This window comes from Urtica dioica, chromosome 4 (assembly GCF_054948205.1).
Source record: "Urtica dioica subsp. dioica isolate 48M chromosome 4, U.dioica_male_clone48M_v1_H2, whole genome shotgun sequence".
NCBI classification, from domain to species: Eukaryota; Viridiplantae; Streptophyta; class Magnoliopsida; order Rosales; family Urticaceae; genus Urtica; species Urtica dioica.
The window spans coordinates 14,304,262-14,321,601 of NC_142759.1; the positions used below are offsets into that span (position 1 = coordinate 14,304,262).

General features: G+C 35.3%; 3 protein-coding genes across 3 annotated transcripts; 1 reads left to right on the forward strand and 2 right to left on the reverse strand.

Annotated features, from left to right (window-relative positions):
- Positions 1-1,407: 1,407 nt before the first annotated feature.
- Positions 1,408-6,084, forward strand: LOC149400701 (LEAF RUST 10 DISEASE-RESISTANCE LOCUS RECEPTOR-LIKE PROTEIN KINASE-like 2.4). The gene is made up of 3 exons (XM_089611216.1): positions 1,408-2,145; positions 4,767-4,808; positions 4,916-6,084. The coding sequence occupies exons 1-3, from the start codon at positions 1,437-1,439 to the stop codon at positions 6,043-6,045; spliced, it is 1,881 nt and encodes a 626-aa protein (XP_089467342.1). The 5' UTR covers positions 1,408-1,436; the 3' UTR covers positions 6,046-6,084.
- A 1,445-nt stretch (positions 6,085-7,529) lies between these two features.
- On the reverse strand, positions 7,530-9,384 carry LOC149400702 (putative beta-1,3-galactosyltransferase 8). The gene is made up of 4 exons (XM_089610485.1): positions 9,235-9,384; positions 8,963-9,045; positions 7,996-8,822; positions 7,530-7,684 (listed from the first exon to the last, which is right to left on the reverse strand). The coding sequence occupies exons 1-4, from the start codon at positions 9,382-9,384 to the stop codon at positions 7,530-7,532; spliced, it is 1,215 nt and encodes a 404-aa protein (XP_089466611.1).
- Positions 9,385-10,945: 1,561 nt separating this feature from the next.
- Positions 10,946-14,729, reverse strand: LOC149400703 (protein NRT1/ PTR FAMILY 4.4-like). The gene is made up of 5 exons (XM_089611218.1): positions 14,327-14,729; positions 14,017-14,234; positions 13,291-13,743; positions 12,358-12,452; positions 10,946-12,085 (listed from the first exon to the last, which is right to left on the reverse strand). The coding sequence occupies exons 1-5, from the start codon at positions 14,460-14,462 to the stop codon at positions 11,230-11,232; spliced, it is 1,758 nt and encodes a 585-aa protein (XP_089467344.1). The 5' UTR covers positions 14,463-14,729; the 3' UTR covers positions 10,946-11,229.
- Positions 14,730-17,340: the final 2,611 nt, after the last annotated feature.

Below are 17,340 nucleotides of genomic sequence, written 5' to 3' on the forward strand. Positions count from 1 at the left end.
TTTTTAAATATGCAATTATACCCTATTGTAATCAACTATATATAAATAAAGATCAATGATCACCCTCCTATTTTCATAAACTGCAAACAAAAGTTTTTTTCATTTACTTGCATGTATATTTTTTTTTTTTGCAAAGATTTTTCTTTCAATCCTAATTCCATTTATAATGTATTGGATTTTAACTTAATTTGTCTAATTAGTAGTAGTCGTCATATAGTAAATTAAAATAAAGTATAAATGCGCATAAATTTTAAAATTGAAAGTATAAATTTGAACAATTAAAAAAGTGCGATCACATTAGAACTTATCCGGATTCGGGTCGGCCAAAGACATGGACGGAGACACGGCCCGAAGAGTTATGGGCGGACAAGAAGAACAAATGCACAGCTGACAGACATTTCATAACAAAAAAAAAAAAAAAAAATAAACTCAAAACGAAAATAAAAATAATTCGTGCACCAGTTGTACCTAAATAAAAAAAAACGACCCAAAAAATAGTGCCGAAAATTGGTGTGGTAGCGACCGACGGTCATGGGATGAGACGAGCAAGAATTCTAGAAATTGTGAAGCCAAAACTTTAAATTGGGAAAAATAAAAAACAGAACCCTAAAATCCATGAAAACCCATTAAAGTTTAGAACTTACCTAAAATATCGAGAGGCAAGGAGAGACGAGAGCGGTGGAAGATGGTGCGGATACGAGGGCGGTGATAGATATGAAGGGCACACCAGGAAGGCGAAAGAATAGAATAACAGAAAAAACGGCTAAGTGTTGGTTTACGTTGCTTTATGGGCAAGCGTGGATGTTGGGTGTTGCTTGCCCAAAAAGCGACGTCCTAATTTTCCCGCTACTAATTAAACCCGGGAAAAAAATAAAGGGTCATCGCATTTTAGAAACCCAATCACCCTAAACGTTACACGTGGAAGCTTTATAGGTTGCCACGTCACTTCAACATGTTGAAAAAATTTAGTGCGTTGCTTGAATTTGTGAGCGACGTTTATATAGCGACTTCGAAAGTCATTTTTTCCAGGAGTGGGAGTATTATTTTGCATACATTCAAAATGATTGGGTATTATATAGCAGAACTGAAAAGTAAGGGTACTATCTGCAAAATATGAAAAGTAAGGATATTAATGTGTAGTTTATCATAATAATAATAAAGAAAAATAGCTCTTTTTTTGTTCCTTGTTCCCACACACATTATTGTACACCAAATAACAAGTTCACATGGGTTGTTCATATATCACATCTCCTTAATGCTAAAGCTTGAAATGAAGACGAAGCCCAAGTGTTTTTTTTTTTTTTTTTTTTTTTTTTTTTTAAATATATTCATTATTTCAATGGGAAGAAAATTCTAGTCAACTTTGCATAAATGACATTGAAAGAGAGAGAGTTAGAGACCATACCAACTTGCTCGCCACTTATTTTCCAAAAACAATGGAAATTCTCTGCAATCTCTTCTTCACAACCCTAATAGCCATCCCATTCCTCATCTCAAATAACCTAGCTTTCACTGAAGATCGAATCTCCGAAACCTGTAAGTCTCCGAAAACTCATTGCGGGAACAACGTTTCAATAATAATAACTTCCCCTTTCTACATAAAAAAATCCCAAGAACCTTCTTGCGGGTGCTCCGGCTTTGAGCTCTCTTGCCATGGAGATCTACCGATTCTCAAACTTGCCAATGATAACTATGTCGTCCACGCTATATCTTATAGAAAAAACTCTTTGGTCGTCTCAAACGTAGCGTTTTTGGTCCCATATAATCAACCCATGCCTCTCATCCGGAACGTAACTCCCCTAGACCATTTCTCGATCCGTCCTAAGCAGCACAAAGTGTTCCTAATCATTAATTGCTTACGCCATATAGCGAATATGGATTACAATGGCTATGTCATTGGCTATGCGGTCGAGAACAAGGAGAACGTCGTTCTTGCACTCCCGGAGGAGGAGATAGATCATGTGAGTGATGTGTCGCAAAAGTGTGGGACGAGGCATGTTGTGGTGGTTCCGGTTTCTCGACAATCCGGCAGTATCAAAGAGGATTTGGCTACAGGGTTTGAGCTCAATTGGACCGGCAATTCCTCATGTTTACTTAGTAATAATGGCAGCGATGATCATCGGCCACAAGGCCCACAACCACAAGGTACACACACCACTTATAAATGAAAAATATTCAATGGTTTCTCTAATAAGCATATTAAACATTAATTACAATAATTTTTTGTGCAAATTTTATTTTATATATAATTTATCTACGTGTTGCATGATCAAAAAAAGAGTATGAGATACATTTTATGGACATATGTATATATAATCACATAGTACTTATGGATTACTCCTTATTTTTATATTAAGATTATGACGAGTGAGTGAATATATAAATACTTCTTTCTATTTAAAAATATTTATACAATTATATATTTAAATGATTTGGTATATTGAACTAATTCAAAAAATTAAAATAACACTTTTTTTTTTCTTATGTGATTATTGTTTTACAGCTAATCTCACCTCTTATTTACAAGTATTTAAGGAGAGTTAGACATGTGGCCATTGACGGAGCTAGAAACTCAAATTAGATGTGACAAATTTGTTTTTTTTTTTTTTTAATAAAAGATCATTGGAAATTTGAAAAAAAGGAAATTAGACATATAAGCCCATTCAAACCACTACATAAAAATTCTAGCTGAATTGTTTACAAAAATTTAAAAATAGTCCAAAACTAAAACATGACGCATATTTCATATTATGGAGAATTGAGATTGTAGTTTAGCTATTTAGTAATTAAGAATATAACTTAAATCAAGACAAAACGCATGCGTTATATTATGTGACACTAGTACAAAAAACAGCATTGGGTGCGACTTTTTTCGCACCTGAAAGTCAATTTTCGCACCCAATGATACCTTTAGGTGCGACTTTAGGTGCGACTTTTTTCGCACCTGAAAGTCAATTTTCGCACCCAATGATACCTTTAGGTGCGACTTTAGGTACGACACAAAAAATCGCACCCAAAAGTCATCCGCACCGGAAAACTATATTTATAGTAGTATGAGACATAAATACAAGGTGAGTTATATCTTCAATATTTTAATAATTAAACTAATTTTAATTGCGAGTACCTATTCGATTATTCGATATATATATATATATATATATATATATATATATATTGAGTTTGTTTAATTTAATTTTTTAACCAAAAAAACAAAAACAAAAAAACTGAACGTGTAAAATACCAATTTGTGGATGTAATTCCCATCCAGAGCCATTAAGAATATAATAAATTTAGATCATATATAGGTTTTTATTTAGAAATATACACATTCATTCATTGTGTTTTATTAAAATGATGCATCAATACCTTGTGTTTTCAAGTCTATTACACTTATCCCCTCACCTTTCTATTAATGGTAAAATATATACCTTATGTTTTATTAATTATAAAAAATTTATCCCCTTATTAATAATTTGATTAATTTTATTATATTCATTTATAAAAAATGACAGAAAATACCCTTAGAAGACATACACTATTCCTCTAATCAAAAGAGCATACTAATAATCAAATTAAGTAAGAGGATAAGAGTTGTTTCTTTACCGTGGTAACAAGGTTTCGGAAAAGAAAAAGAACAAGAGAGAGTTTTCATTTTTTTTTTCATTTTTTTAATAATATTCAAGTAGAAAGTCAACTAAAATTATCTACGAGGGGATAATTAAGGATCAATAAAACGTAAGGTATACATTCTACAATTAATGGAAAATTGAAGGGATAAATGTGATAAGACTTTTTTTTTTCCTTCTGAAAGACTAAATGTGATATACTTAAAAAGACAAAATATAAACGTATTTATTTCAATAAAACACTGAGGATAGATGTGATATTTTCCTTTTTTATGTTTACTTTATATATATTATATTTAATAATGGTACCTACGACTCGCGGGCACCAATATCGGGCCGGTCCAACAAAATTGGAGGTCTTAGGCGAAATTTATAAATTAAGTCTCTTAAAAAATAAAAAAAATAATTTCATAAAAAAATGGACCAATATTTATATGTGTGATTAAATTATGGACATTTACTGTTTTGAGTAGGGTTTTTTTTTTTTTTTTTTTACCTTTCTTTTTTTTTAAAAAAATTTGGAACCTTAAGCGTTGGTCTAACTTGTCCTTGAAGGCCCTGCACCAGATTTCCATGAATCCTATATGATTTACTCATATTTAGACTTTTTAAAAATAAATAAATTTCGATATATTTTTTTCGTTCTTTCTCAAAGTTAGGGATTTTCGTTTCCATATCAAATCCTCATCATCGTCATTCTTAGGCTTATCCTACGCGTACGTAATATGGGGAAACGTTGTTTAATAGTCCTATATTTTTGGATATTCATGTCCACAATTTTTTTTCCCCTGTAAATTCCTTATTAGTTTGTGTGCTCGTGCAATTGTCCTCAAATTTGTTATAATGCTATATATTGTTATTTACATGTTTTTGATATTTACATATATAACGATACTTTTCATATATATCTCTAAAATATCGTTGATTTGTTAAAGTCGAGATATTTCTTCTCCCATAAGTGCAAGTCAAATATTATTTCTCTTCTGCTGAATAGTCCAAATCAAATTAAGGACGCTGTCTTCTGTGGAAAATTCTCGTGCAATTTATTGTAGTCAGTGACCCATGTTTTGGAAAATCTTATGGTACGACCACTTAATAAAAATGGTGTGCTAATGCTGAATTAATTTGTATGATCATCAGATTTGGCAGGAAAATCAGGTCCTGTGGTCCCTATACTAATAGGTATATAATACTAAATCAAATTATCGAATTCGTGAGGTTTTTTTTTTTGTTTTGTTTTTTCATAATAAATTAGTCTTGTGATGCGTATATTTTTGGAAATGTTGTAGCCCATGTAGTAGCTGGAGTCGGTGCAATAATCGTGATCGTGATATTGATATGTTGTCTGCGGAGAAAGTCACTGGGTTGTAGGTCTATTTTCACTTGGAAGAGGCTCAGAAAAATGGATCAAAATATTGAAAACCTACTCAGAAACTACGGGCCGATCCAAGTTAGAAGATATAGTTATTCGGATGTCAAGAAAATAACTCGGCATTTTTCGGAAAAATTAGGGCAAGGGGGTTTTGGCGACGTCTACAAAGGTGAGCTAGACGACGGTTGTCTTGTCGCAGTAAAAGTTTGGAACCAAACAAAAGGCAAAGATGGAGAAGAATTTGTCAACGAAGTTGCAACAATTAGCCAAACTTCACACGTAAATGTTGTTACATTGATGGGTTTCTGCTTTGAGGGTTCGCATAGGGCTCTAATCTACGAGTTCATGCCAAATGGGTCTCTTGAGAAGTTTATATTCGGTGAAAATAAAACTGAAAGTAATAATAATTGTCAGTTGGATTGGGAAACACACTACCGAATCTCCCTTGGGATCGCTAGGGGACTGGAATACTTACACCGAGGTTGCAATACGCGGATTCTTCACTTCGATATCAAGCCTCATAATATTTTGCTCGATGTTGATTTTGTTCCGAAGATCTCGGATTTTGGCTTGGCAAAATTTTTTGGTAAAAGAGAAAATTATGTCTCGGTACTAGGGCCAAGAGGGACTATTGGATACATTGCTCCCGAAGTTTGTAATACGAGTTTTGAGGGTGTGTCGCACAAATTCGACGTCTATAGTTACGGGATCATGATTTTGGAAATGGTTGGAGGAAGAAAGAGTCTTAATGTAAGAACCGGTTATACTAGCGAACTTTATTTCCCAAAGTGGATTTACAAACGCCTAGAGCTCGATGAAGAGTGCCTCGGATTGAAGAGAATCGAAAACAAAGAAGAACATGTTTTAGTGAAGAAGATGGTGATGGTAAGCTTGTGGTGCATACAGGAGGACCCTTCCCATCGACCCACGATGAGTAAAGTCATTGAAATGTTGGAAGGAAGTTTGGACTCGTTGCAAGTACCACCAAAGCCTTTTGCATTGTCTCCTTCGACATCGTCCCCGACGATATCTTCTATCATGTTTTAATATATAGTTTCATTAAACTTGTCATGTTGGTTCAATTTTAGGTGAAGAAAATCGTACTTAAGATCATATCTATAGTGTGTTTAAACCATCTAAATCTTAAAATGGAAAAAAAAAATTAGTCTCATGAGTTAAGAAAAGATTTTTACATCAAGGCCGCGAAAACGTTTTTGGTACATGAATTTTAGCCCATTAATTGAAGTTTGCTTTAGATAGAGTTTTTGCTTTGTGCTATCTAAAGCAAACTTCAATTTAGATAGAGTTTTTGCTTTGTGTACGGATGTCCAAGTCTATTGAGATAGAGTTTGGGATTTTTTTTTTTATGAGAATTATACACAATTAAGAGTAAATAAGTGATTTATTCCACATTCCTATTTTTTTTCTTAAAAAAATACAGTGTTTAGTTACAAATTTAGGCTCGGGGTGGAAGCAAAATTCGACCAACAAATTTGAATTTCACTCTGCAAATTTGTCTAGCACAATTCTATGAGATCTAGAATTCAAATTTCTCTCTTATTTTCTCTATAAAATATAATTGCAATATATCTAACAATTCAACGCGAACTGCGACGAAAGCCTCAATAGAGAAATGACCGGTCTGGTCGTGGCAGTGAACCTCAGGGTTAAGTTCAACGACGTGCAGATCAATTCCTCTCTCTCTCTCTCTCTGAGAAGAAGAGAAATTACCAAAAGCAACGATTTAAAGTGAAGAATGATAAATTAGCACGAGCAAAAAAAAAATAGAACGGATATTGAAACCGCCGAAACATTGGCGCTCAGAACATTCTCAATATGACAATTTAAATTGATGAGCGCTTACAAAAAAAAAAAAAAAATGATGAGCGCTAATAGTTAAAAAAAATTGATGGGCGCTTAATATTGATTGTTAAGTATCACAGTACACGCAAAATAAGGAAAGAATTAGTCATGTAATCACACTAATTTCATCATAACGCTGATATTCATAAAATATAAATAAAACTCAAAACGGCCAATGATAGTTATAGATATTGAGTTAAAAATAAAATGACTGAAATGTTGGTTATTACGTGTGATTCAAAACTGCCTATTCAATAGTTTTTAAGTGTGATTTCTCAAACAAAAACGCAAACTTATTACCGTAAAAATTATTGTACATAATTTATTCTAAGGAATTGAGTCAAGCGCACGTGGTCTCCCATTGGAGTTTATTGTCTAACTAATGCAAACCATTCCAACAACAAAATATTGTGTAGCAAGTAAATAGTAATAGCTAATACCCTGTAAAAAAAAAAAAAAAAAAAAAAAAAAAGCTAAGATGATAGGTAATAAGTCAATATATCTAATGGCGACCGTTTTCAAAAAAGAAAAAGAAGCTAATAGCGACAAAACAAAAGGAGTAAAATAAAGAGTCAAAATATGATATAATCTATAACGCACGGAAAGAAATAAGTTTAGGAGACTAGGACTAGGACTAGGACTACGGGTTTAGCCAATAATTCTAATACTTATGGAATATGATCTAGACTTGAAAGAGCTCCAACTCCTTCTCCGCAGGACGCGTGGACAACTTTCATTCGCTCCTCAGAATTGCAAATTCCACTACAATGCCAGTCAAACGACGCCACGCACACATTCCCTTCTCGCGCTCTCCATTCGCAATCTGTGACATTAATAATACTCAAAATAACAATGAAATATACTTCTGTTTTGATTAATTTCCTCATCAGAAGTCGAAGATACGCCTAAAAAAATATTGAATCACTTCAAACATATTGTCCAAAATTTGTATGTCTCATATCTAATTTATAATTTTTTGTCTGGCAATTGAGTAGCAATTAACAAAATTTGGACTAAAAAATGACTACTCCATATTTTCCAATCAAATTTAGAGTAGACACTTTATTGAAAAAAAAAATAAAAATTCACCATATGATTTATTTTTCATAATTGACTAAAAAAAATGAAAATTACCTGGAGGGGTACCGCAACACATGGACCGGTCATCGACACGTTCGACGTCGAGGCCGAGGAGCCACGCCCCCAACGAGACGTCCTCGTTGGCGTAGGCGTGCAAAATCGGGGCATTCTCGGAAATATAAGACGCGAGCTCGTTGGAGACCGCGTAGATCTGCCCCGTGGCGTGCCTGAAGTAGCCGTTTCCTCGGTCCCCAAAGCTCTCGAACTCGGGCTCGTAGTACTTCTGGGCCTCGTCGTGCAGGACGGGCCCGGACTTCATGCAGCCCACGTAGACCCTGCGGCGGGCCCCACGGTGGGCCCCGAGGGACGCCAGCAAGGCTCGAGGGTTGACGTGGACGTCGTCGTCCACTTTTACGAAGAACCCGGCCTCGGGCCACGTGGCCACCGCGGCCGAGAAGTAAGCCTTCGTCTTCCACGACAGCCTATGGTAGCCCTCCACGTGGCCAGTCAGCCTCAGGAAGTCCCCGTGCTCCGCCGCCTCCGCGTCCAGATCCCTCTCCTCCGTCGCCGGAGACTCGCCGCCGCTCCGGCCGATCACGAATCTCATCACCACTCTCTTGAGCATCGCTGTCTTCCGCGTCTCCGCCGACATCCACGTCTGTCTCACGGAGTCTCTCCTTCTCCGGCTACTGAACGCCGTGTTGACTCCGACCACCACCAGCACCGGCGGCGAAGGTGATGACGACGACGTCATCGTCTTCTTTTCGGCTTCGATGATCTCATCTCTGTTCGCTACTAAGCCTGTGCTGTTTTGGCTCCGTGTCCTTGCCGTCGCTGTTGCTAGCTCTGTCGTTAACGTTGAAATCGTTTTGTCCAGTGATCTGTGTATATATATATATTAATATTATATCTATTGTACGTGATTCGATTATATGAACATGCGTGTATTTTTTTAGTATGATTGAACAGTTGCAGTAAGTAAGTACTGCGTAAATAGTTTAAATATAAAGCTCATTATTACTTAAGGGCTTGGTGTGCATTCTCGACTTCCTTCATCACATGATTTCCTGATTGATCCTCGTTTGATGATCCTTCCGCCAATTTCTGACCCCAATAATAAAATACATATTTTGTTATATTCAGATAGATAGAGAGACTTAAAAATATATATATAAGGTTATGGTTTATTCTCTCATACTGACACTTAATTAACAGTGGGAAACAGACAAATAACTTAATTGTAATAGAATACTAAAGTGTTATTTTTATATTATAGTTAGGAGTAATACATACCCGCTTGTGATCACAAGCTTGAAAATGGTCCGAAGAAGAGGAAGTGGTCCAATAAAAGGCAGGGCTTGAAAACAGAGATCCGGCGAAAAAGCTTGCGAAACACAACACAACTATGGCTCGACCCGAATACGCCTTCGTTCCCCTTTGCATTTTTGATCGACTGTGGTCGATGATCAACTCACCTTTCATTCCCATTTTACGATCTATTTTTCATGTTATAATGTTCACTCTTTTAATAAACTCTCTCTACTAAAAAGTGCAACTGTGTGTAGATATATTCTTATAATAATAAAACAAAACAAAAATTAATGCGGATGCGCGAAAAAGAAACAGAGTGAATTAACACCCTCAAATCAACCCAAGAGGGAAAAACTGATTTGTTAACTAGCTAGGAAATACTTTTGATAGAATGGTACATAATTGGTGTGTGATACATTGAAAACTATAGGGGTACTTAGTTCATTCATATTGATTTAGCCTTGCCTGTGTTGGATGAATTGAGGCAGTTAAATCATGCTTCTTTCATGCCCTAAGCCTCCTCAACTAACTACTAGCACGTCCTAGAACAGTATATCATTGATTCTCCCTTAGCTACTTATTTCTTAACTAATTACAATTCATTGATTATCGTATAGAATATTCCGCCTTATTAAGTATCATTTCTATGTATGCCGATTCCTAAATAGGTGACTGTGACTGCATGGATATATATACGAAATGACCCCTATATCTTTTACCATTCTTGCATAAATTCATCAAGGCAGTAGAGCATATATAATAACCATGTTAAATTTAATCAACATCAAAATGATGAGTTTGTCGTATTTCTCATCATAAATTCATGTTTATTTTAACATTCTTTTGAACGTCAAATTTGTATTTGTCTTGTCTTGATTTTGAAAAATAATTAATGAATAATGATGATTTTGTACATCTCAAATAATAATTTGATTAAACTCATTCGGTTTTGGTGTGCGTCTCTCACTCAGTTATCGCAACAAATTAAGTTATCAATATGGCCATTACATATATTTTTAATATGATTTTTCCAATAATAAGAATACATTTTTTATCACTAAAAAATATAGAGAATAACGAGGAGGACATTAACATAAAACTAGGAGAATAAAAAAAATGATTTATGCACTCCCTGTTTAGATAACACCTGGACAATATCCATGATCCATTTCTCAACTTTTTGTAGTTTTGTTTGACTTTTAATATTTTATTTGTGAAATGTCATTTGAGTTGATACCTACTTTTATCACAGATCCACGTACTATGTTTTTTTATCAGCTTGTTTTGAGAAATATAGTTGTACGTACTTGAACGCTTGTAAAGGCGTTATTGAATTAGATATATTTTGAGAGATATCTAAAAAACTTTTGAGAATGGATTATGACTAAAAACCAACCATATATTCCTGGTGGAACTAACTTCCATCACACAGTTAAAGAAAATAAGCATATGAATTGCATTCGTTTCAATTTTAATTTAAACCTAATCTAATGGTTGGATCAAAATGTTGGAAACGAATTTGAACTTTGTAAGCCTCTTGTGAGATTAGGACTGCTTTGGAAGCGGATATTAGACTTATGTGATCTATTTTTTTTAGTACTTCACGTAATCCCGTAAAAAACTTGTGAATGTGGACTAATTTTATTGTGACTAAATAGTATACCAAACGATACAAAAACAGATACGCACTATATAATATCAAAATGAGTAGTTAATTATAATTTGCTGGTCTAGACCAAACTTCCTCATTATGACGAAGACCCTACAGAGACTACAAGTGTTCCCCATCTCATTACACCACATAATGATATAAACCCACAGCCAAGGGAACATTATATTTAAGTGCTAACCAACAGGCGTTACGTAATACATAATTTTAATCATATATATGCCCTACAGCCAGACTTAATTAGTGTGTAAAAAATACTATATATATAACTATATATACGTCTACATATATGCATATATATATATATATCAGTCAAGTTGAGTGGTACTAGTGGCGGTGGGTTTTGGTGGCAGGGTTTTGGAGTACCAGTTTGACCAAAAGAGGTAATTGAAGAAATTGAGAAGGCTCAGTGCAGCGAGTAGCCAATAGAAGAGGTCTAAGCGGTCATCGTCGAGGTTGTTGCGGCCGAGCCACCCGGCCCCGGGGGTGAGCTTGTTCACCACCGTCACGAGAACCGAGCTGAGATAGAACCCGAACGAGTACGAGACGTACGTCATCGCAGTCATGAACGACGTCATGTTCGCGACCGACTGCCCGTAGAAGAACTCGATGAGCCCCACGGCCGTGAACATCTCGGAGACTCCGAAGATGAGGAACTGCGGCGCGATCCAGAGGATGGACGGCGGAGGGTCGCCGGCGGCGGAGGTTTCCCGGCGCCGGGACTCGGCGAGGGCGGCGGCGACCATGGAGAAGGTGGCGGTGAAGAGTCCGGCGCCGATCCGCTGGAGCGGGGATATACCCGAGGGGTGTGAGGTCAGGGCTCGGGCCGCGGGAACGAAGACGGCCTCGTAGAGCGGGACGAGGAAGATGAGGAGAGCGTAAGGGATGGCTTGGAGAGACGCCGGAGGGATCGCGAAGCTCGAGGAGAGCCGAGCGTCCATGGCCGAGCCTTGCTGGACCGAGAAGGTTTGGAGCTGAGCGAGAATGGTGTTGAAGATGATCGTGCTGGCGAATATGGGAATCACGCACACGATTCTCTTCACCTGCTCTACCTCCTCTGCGCTGCAATATTGGCTCTTCTTCTTCTCGTTTTCGACGTCACTTGTTCTTCTGACGTCGTTTTCTGCTGCTACTGATGATCTCATGCACGCCTTCTCTAAGAACCTGCATGCATGCATGCGTATTATATAATGATACCACGAGATGTTTGTGGGTATATATTAATGGGCCTCATATACAATTATAGATGATTTTACATTTAAAAGTGACGTGAAATAAATTAGCTTACCATTGTTTAGAGAAATTGAAAACATATTCTAATACATTCAAGTGTTATATTTTTCTTATAATTATGGCCACCAAGATGAATATTATATATATATATATATATATATATACACACATAATAATATAGGGGCTTTAGTTGATTGGCTGACCTAAACCTATTAGTCATTTTGGGCGTCTCATTGTTTTGTGTGTTGGAGCTGCTGGGGCAGATTTGCTTCCTCTTTGAAAATGCCGCGACAAAGACCTGTATATATCATATATGCATGTATATATAATAAGCCAATCTTGACGCCAAAAAACAAAAATATAACAACCCAATCAAATGAGCTTCTTTTTAGTCTTTATATGGTTTATCTGATTTTAAAATAAAAGAATGAAAGGTCGGCGACAAATCAGCGTTCAAAATCAAAAGTAGAGGAGATCTGTTTTCACTCTTTATTTAACCCTTAAAGCCTTCATTAGTGCCCAAAAGTAGAAAACTGAACAAAATTATACGACATAATAACATCTCCCAATAGGTCCTAGTGATATCACTTAGACGCATGTAAATTGGTTTAAATTAACTTAGCGTAGAAGATTCTATGGATATATGATATATCAAATGTAAAATATATAAAGTAACATAAAAAACAAAAAGTGACTCCACTTCAATTTCCAAAGTCATATATATATATGTGTGTGTGTGTGTGTGTGTATTGCCAAAATTATAAAGCAAAAAAAAAAATTAATTAGAAAGAGCGACACGAGTCACGCGACATAAAGATGGCCAGGTTCGTTTTGGTATCTTCTGTTGGCATATAGCATATACACAAGAAAAGAAAAGGAAAAAAAAAAAGAAGCAATATTTGCAAGTAGTACAACAAACAAAGTGAGATAAAAAAAAATAATAATAATAAACAAAGTGATGAAATTTTAGTAATGATAATAACACCATTATTTCAACGGAAAAACTACTTTTTTAAAAGTCAAATTTCATCTAAACTAAAATGATGTAAAACTTACTTCTATCTCATCTCTTAAAAAAAAAAACTTGCTTTCACTCCTAATTTCCTATACATGATCTAGAAAAAGAGAGACGGTACCTGAGCGATGGGAGTGAAGATACTCCCGGCGGGAGGGGTGTTCCGATAGAGAGCGGTGGCGGAGACGAAGCAGAGCAAGGCGAGAGCCATGGCTGCCGCGGAGACGCCGAACCCAACGTCCATGCCGGAGTGAGTCTGGACCCAAACGAAGAGCGTCAGAGCCACGAGCTCGCCGGCGCAGAACGCAAAGTAGGCTGCGTTGAAGTAGCTCGACAGCCGCTTCTTCGTCCGGTCATCCTGTTCGCCGCCGCCGGCGAACTGACCGGCGCCGTGAGCGATGATGTTGGGCTTGAGACACCCGCTTCCGAGAGCCACCAAGTATATGGCCGCGAAGAACACCGCGGCCTCGTACCCCTCGGCCTCTCGGCACTCCCTGTTATCCGCCATCGTCATGTCGCATGACGGCGGTCTCAGCCCCGCCACGTGGGCTTGGACCGTCAGAAGAATCAGCCCCTAATATTATAACAACAAAAATATCAAACATTCAAAATTAAAGGAGAATTAGAATGTATCTATGTGATGAAATTTTCATGTAAAATCAAACTATTTAAATAAATAATAGAAAAACAATAGAGTTAATTAAAATATCACATATCTATACATATATATTTAGTCGTATTTGAGGGGGCTTAAAATCTCATGACTGGTTTTTATTTGGAACAAAGAGGGAGATGTATAAAAAATAAAAACGTGAAGGGGAAAAAAAAAAAGGGTGTATGTACGGACGAGAAGCTCGACGAAGGAGAAGATGAGGATGGTTGAGAAAGTTCCGAGGTAGGAGTCGGAGAGGAAGCCGCCGAGGAGAGAGAGGAGGAATATGGTTCCGACGAAGTTGGTGACGATGTTTGCCGATTTCGAGAGAGAGAAGTGCATGTCGTTGAACACGTAGCTTATCAGGTTGTTTCCCACTCCCGCGATGGCCATTATCTCCAACGCTTGTAGCCCTACACACACACGTGCCATATATATGATATATCCCTTATATATACATATATATATATATATATAGAGAGAGAGAGAGAGAGAGAGTACTGACCGAGTACGAATACAGCTGCTTTCATACCACCATAGCGCTTGTTAGGGCTGCAAGGCCTTCCTCGCCAGTCAACTGACGGTGACGATCTCCGATTCTCTATCTCCTCTAATATCTTATCACCTTTTTCTTCCACCATTTTTTTCTTTCTTTTTTGTGTCTCCTGTTTTTTCTGATATCTCTTCGATCTGTTCACTTATCGTACTAAGTAGATTTGAAACATGAAAAAGAAAGGAAAAGAGGGGCTGAGACCAAATTCAGGTTTCTACTACTGAGACACACCCAATTGTGGGATATTTATATACATATAGTCTCGTGATTCGACTCAACCCCATATAGCTATAGACTTGTCTTATTGGTCATGTTGTGTAATTGCTTACGTTAATATTCGATATTAAAATGGTCCCGAGAGTATTATTATCATTACTAATTTTATTTCTATAGTTTGTGTACTACCATTTACCTCCAGCTCCACTTCGAAGACGTTGACTCATCACCTTATTGTTTCTAGTGGGAACACGGTCCCCTTTGGTTAATTATGATAATCATCACTTTTTTTTTAATTTCATTATTTCTTGAAACATGTATTTATGCGATATAGACAGTCACATAATATTTTATCCACAAAAATGTTGTCACTAGAAACATTAGCAAAGTTGATGAGGCCTACTATCCCACTATTATTGCTAACTACATACAATGTCTTTGCGTCTCTACAGTACATTATACATACAAGCCCCATGATTTCCATTTCTAATAATTAATATTACTCCCCACTTCCAGTGGACCTCATTATGTTTTCATAACACAAAACAATTAACAGAGATATCCTAATAACTATATATATATATATATATATATATATATATATATATATATATATAATATTAGCATTGGTGGTGAAGAGCGCGATTTTGCTAGAAATGAGGGGACGGGAATGGGAATAATTAATGTGGGCCTACACATGATGATCACATTCATAAAAAAGCGATCATCATAATCAACCCAACAACCCATATACAATATATACATACATACACGTATGTATGTATGTAGTCAATCAATCAGATTAGAGATTAGCTATTTGTGTGGCCAACAGCTTATATATATTTTTTTACCGGAAAAATGATATTAGTAGTCGGAATCAGCGATCAGGGTATGAAATTGTAGGGAAAATGTGTGGAACTCATAGCCTATAATGGTGGGACCCACCAGCTTCTTGCTTAGCGCTGATACGCTTATTCAGATTCTCTTTTTTAACAATTTATGTTCACTCATTAACCTCTCAGAGCATCTACAATGCATTTCTTCAAACTATAAATAGAGTAAAAGCTATTCAATGATAAAAAATTTAAAATGTAATTTTTACGTAAAATAAACAGTGTTGAACCAAATTTAGTGTAACACTGTTAATTTGATATAAAGATTACACCGAATATTTATATATTATTTTAATCTAATCAATTCATAATCTTTAAATAAAGAAATTTGTAACTTATTAGACCATTCCAAACATCACGTTTGGGATATAGCCAACGTTTGAAAATTTATTAAAAAATAGCCAAACAGATGAGGTGTCACTTGAATAAGTCATTTGAATTTTCTATTTTGTCATTTGTTTAAAGCATATTTTTTTTTTTGTTACGTGATTCATCACTCTTTCTCTCTTATACAGTTTTTTTTTTCTCATCAAAACTTCAAAAATCCATATCTTCCTCATATAAACTCGAAATTGAATGATTCCAATACCTACGGATTTGTGGAGATGAGAGCTTCAAAAATAGACTCATTGTGTTGGACGAAAAGTCATGTATACTACTGTCGCCGGAGTCCACCATTAGTACATTTTCCGTTCACCGACGATAGGTGATCTTTTATCCTCATTTTCAAGACCAATGCATAATAAAACATCATGGTCGTCATTATTGTCATCATTTCTTCTTAGTGATACTCCAAGGTCTTTCTATGAAAAACTAGAAATTTATGTAATTATTTCATGGAAATAACTGGAAATTTCCGGAAACTTTTGGAAATAAATGAAAATTTAATGAAGATTAGTTTGGGTTTTTTGGGTTACAGATAAAATCTAAGAAACAAATTTTGTGAAAATTTTATTTTTAATTAAGAAAGTTAGTTGAAATTTTTCTAGAAATTCGTAGCCCGTAACACTTGTCATTAATTGTCGAATTTTTTAAATTATTTACATTTTTTTGTTAATTATAACATATTTAATATGAGGATATTTAAGTCAAATATAATTTTCATTGGCTATTTTCCTAAACGTTTGCAAACGTTGGCTACATCCCAATTTTATAATTTATTTTTTTATACAAATCTACAACGTCCTTAATTAAAAGTACATATTTTAATTCATCGAAGTTTGATCAATATGTTTTTAACTGTTTGGATTAACCTCATTATCATTAGGAGGACGTTTAGATCATTTATATATTATTCTTGCTTGCTCGGTGCGAAACCACTCCTGTGTAGCTGGATCAGTAATTGATGCTAATTTTTTTTATTTAACTCATTTTGCACTACGTGATACATTGATAGATCATTTGCAGAATGAGTATATGAATAACAATTAATTCAAATAATAATATGTAATTTTCATAATTATAATTTTTATGATGATGTATTATTTATTCCCAAAAATATTGTACTATCATTGTAATGAAATTTGTTAGTTTTCAATTTTATTAATTATATTTTTTATTTTTAAATAATTTATTATTGATTTATACTATACGTTACACATAACTAATAAAAAAATATAATTACATTTTTATATATGTAATTAGATATTACAAATGACTAATAAAATTAAGATACTTAATCTAAAAGTATCTTAGATTAAAAAGCCTAATAAAAAAGTATATAATCAAAATATTATATTTAGTGTAAGATATAGTGTAATACAATTGCATAAAAAATATTTAGTATAAATGTTATATTAAATTTAGTGTAAAAATTACACCAGATTTAATGTACGCATTGGAAATGCTCTTTTTCTT

Coding starts and splice junctions, on each gene's coding strand:
- LOC149400701 (XM_089611216.1), top strand. CDS start 1,437: ATGGAAATTCTCTGCAATCTCTTCTTCACAACCCTAATAGCCATCCCA. Junction 2,146..4,766: donor ACAAGGCCCACAACCACAAG/GTACACACACCA, acceptor TATGATCATCAG/ATTTGGCAGGAAAATCAGGT. Junction 4,809..4,915: donor TGTGGTCCCTATACTAATAG/GTATATAATACT, acceptor GAAATGTTGTAG/CCCATGTAGTAGCTGGAGTC.
- LOC149400702 (XM_089610485.1), bottom strand. CDS start 9,384: ATGCAAAGGGGAACGAAGGCGTATTCGGGTCGAGCCATAGTTGTGTTG. Junction 8,823..8,962: donor AATGCACACCAAGCCCTTAA/GTAATAATGAGC, acceptor ATATATACACAG/ATCACTGGACAAAACGATTT. Junction 7,685..7,995: donor GTGTTGCGGTACCCCTCCAG/GTAATTTTCATT, acceptor TTAATGTCACAG/ATTGCGAATGGAGAGCGCGA.
- LOC149400703 (XM_089611218.1), bottom strand. CDS start 14,462: ATGGTGGAAGAAAAAGGTGATAAGATATTAGAGGAGATAGAGAATCGG. Junction 13,744..14,016: donor TCTCCTTCGTCGAGCTTCTC/GTCCGTACATAC, acceptor TTATAATATTAG/GGGCTGATTCTTCTGACGGT. Junction 12,086..12,357: donor AAAATGACTAATAGGTTTAG/GTCAGCCAATCA, acceptor GCATGCATGCAG/GTTCTTAGAGAAGGCGTGCA.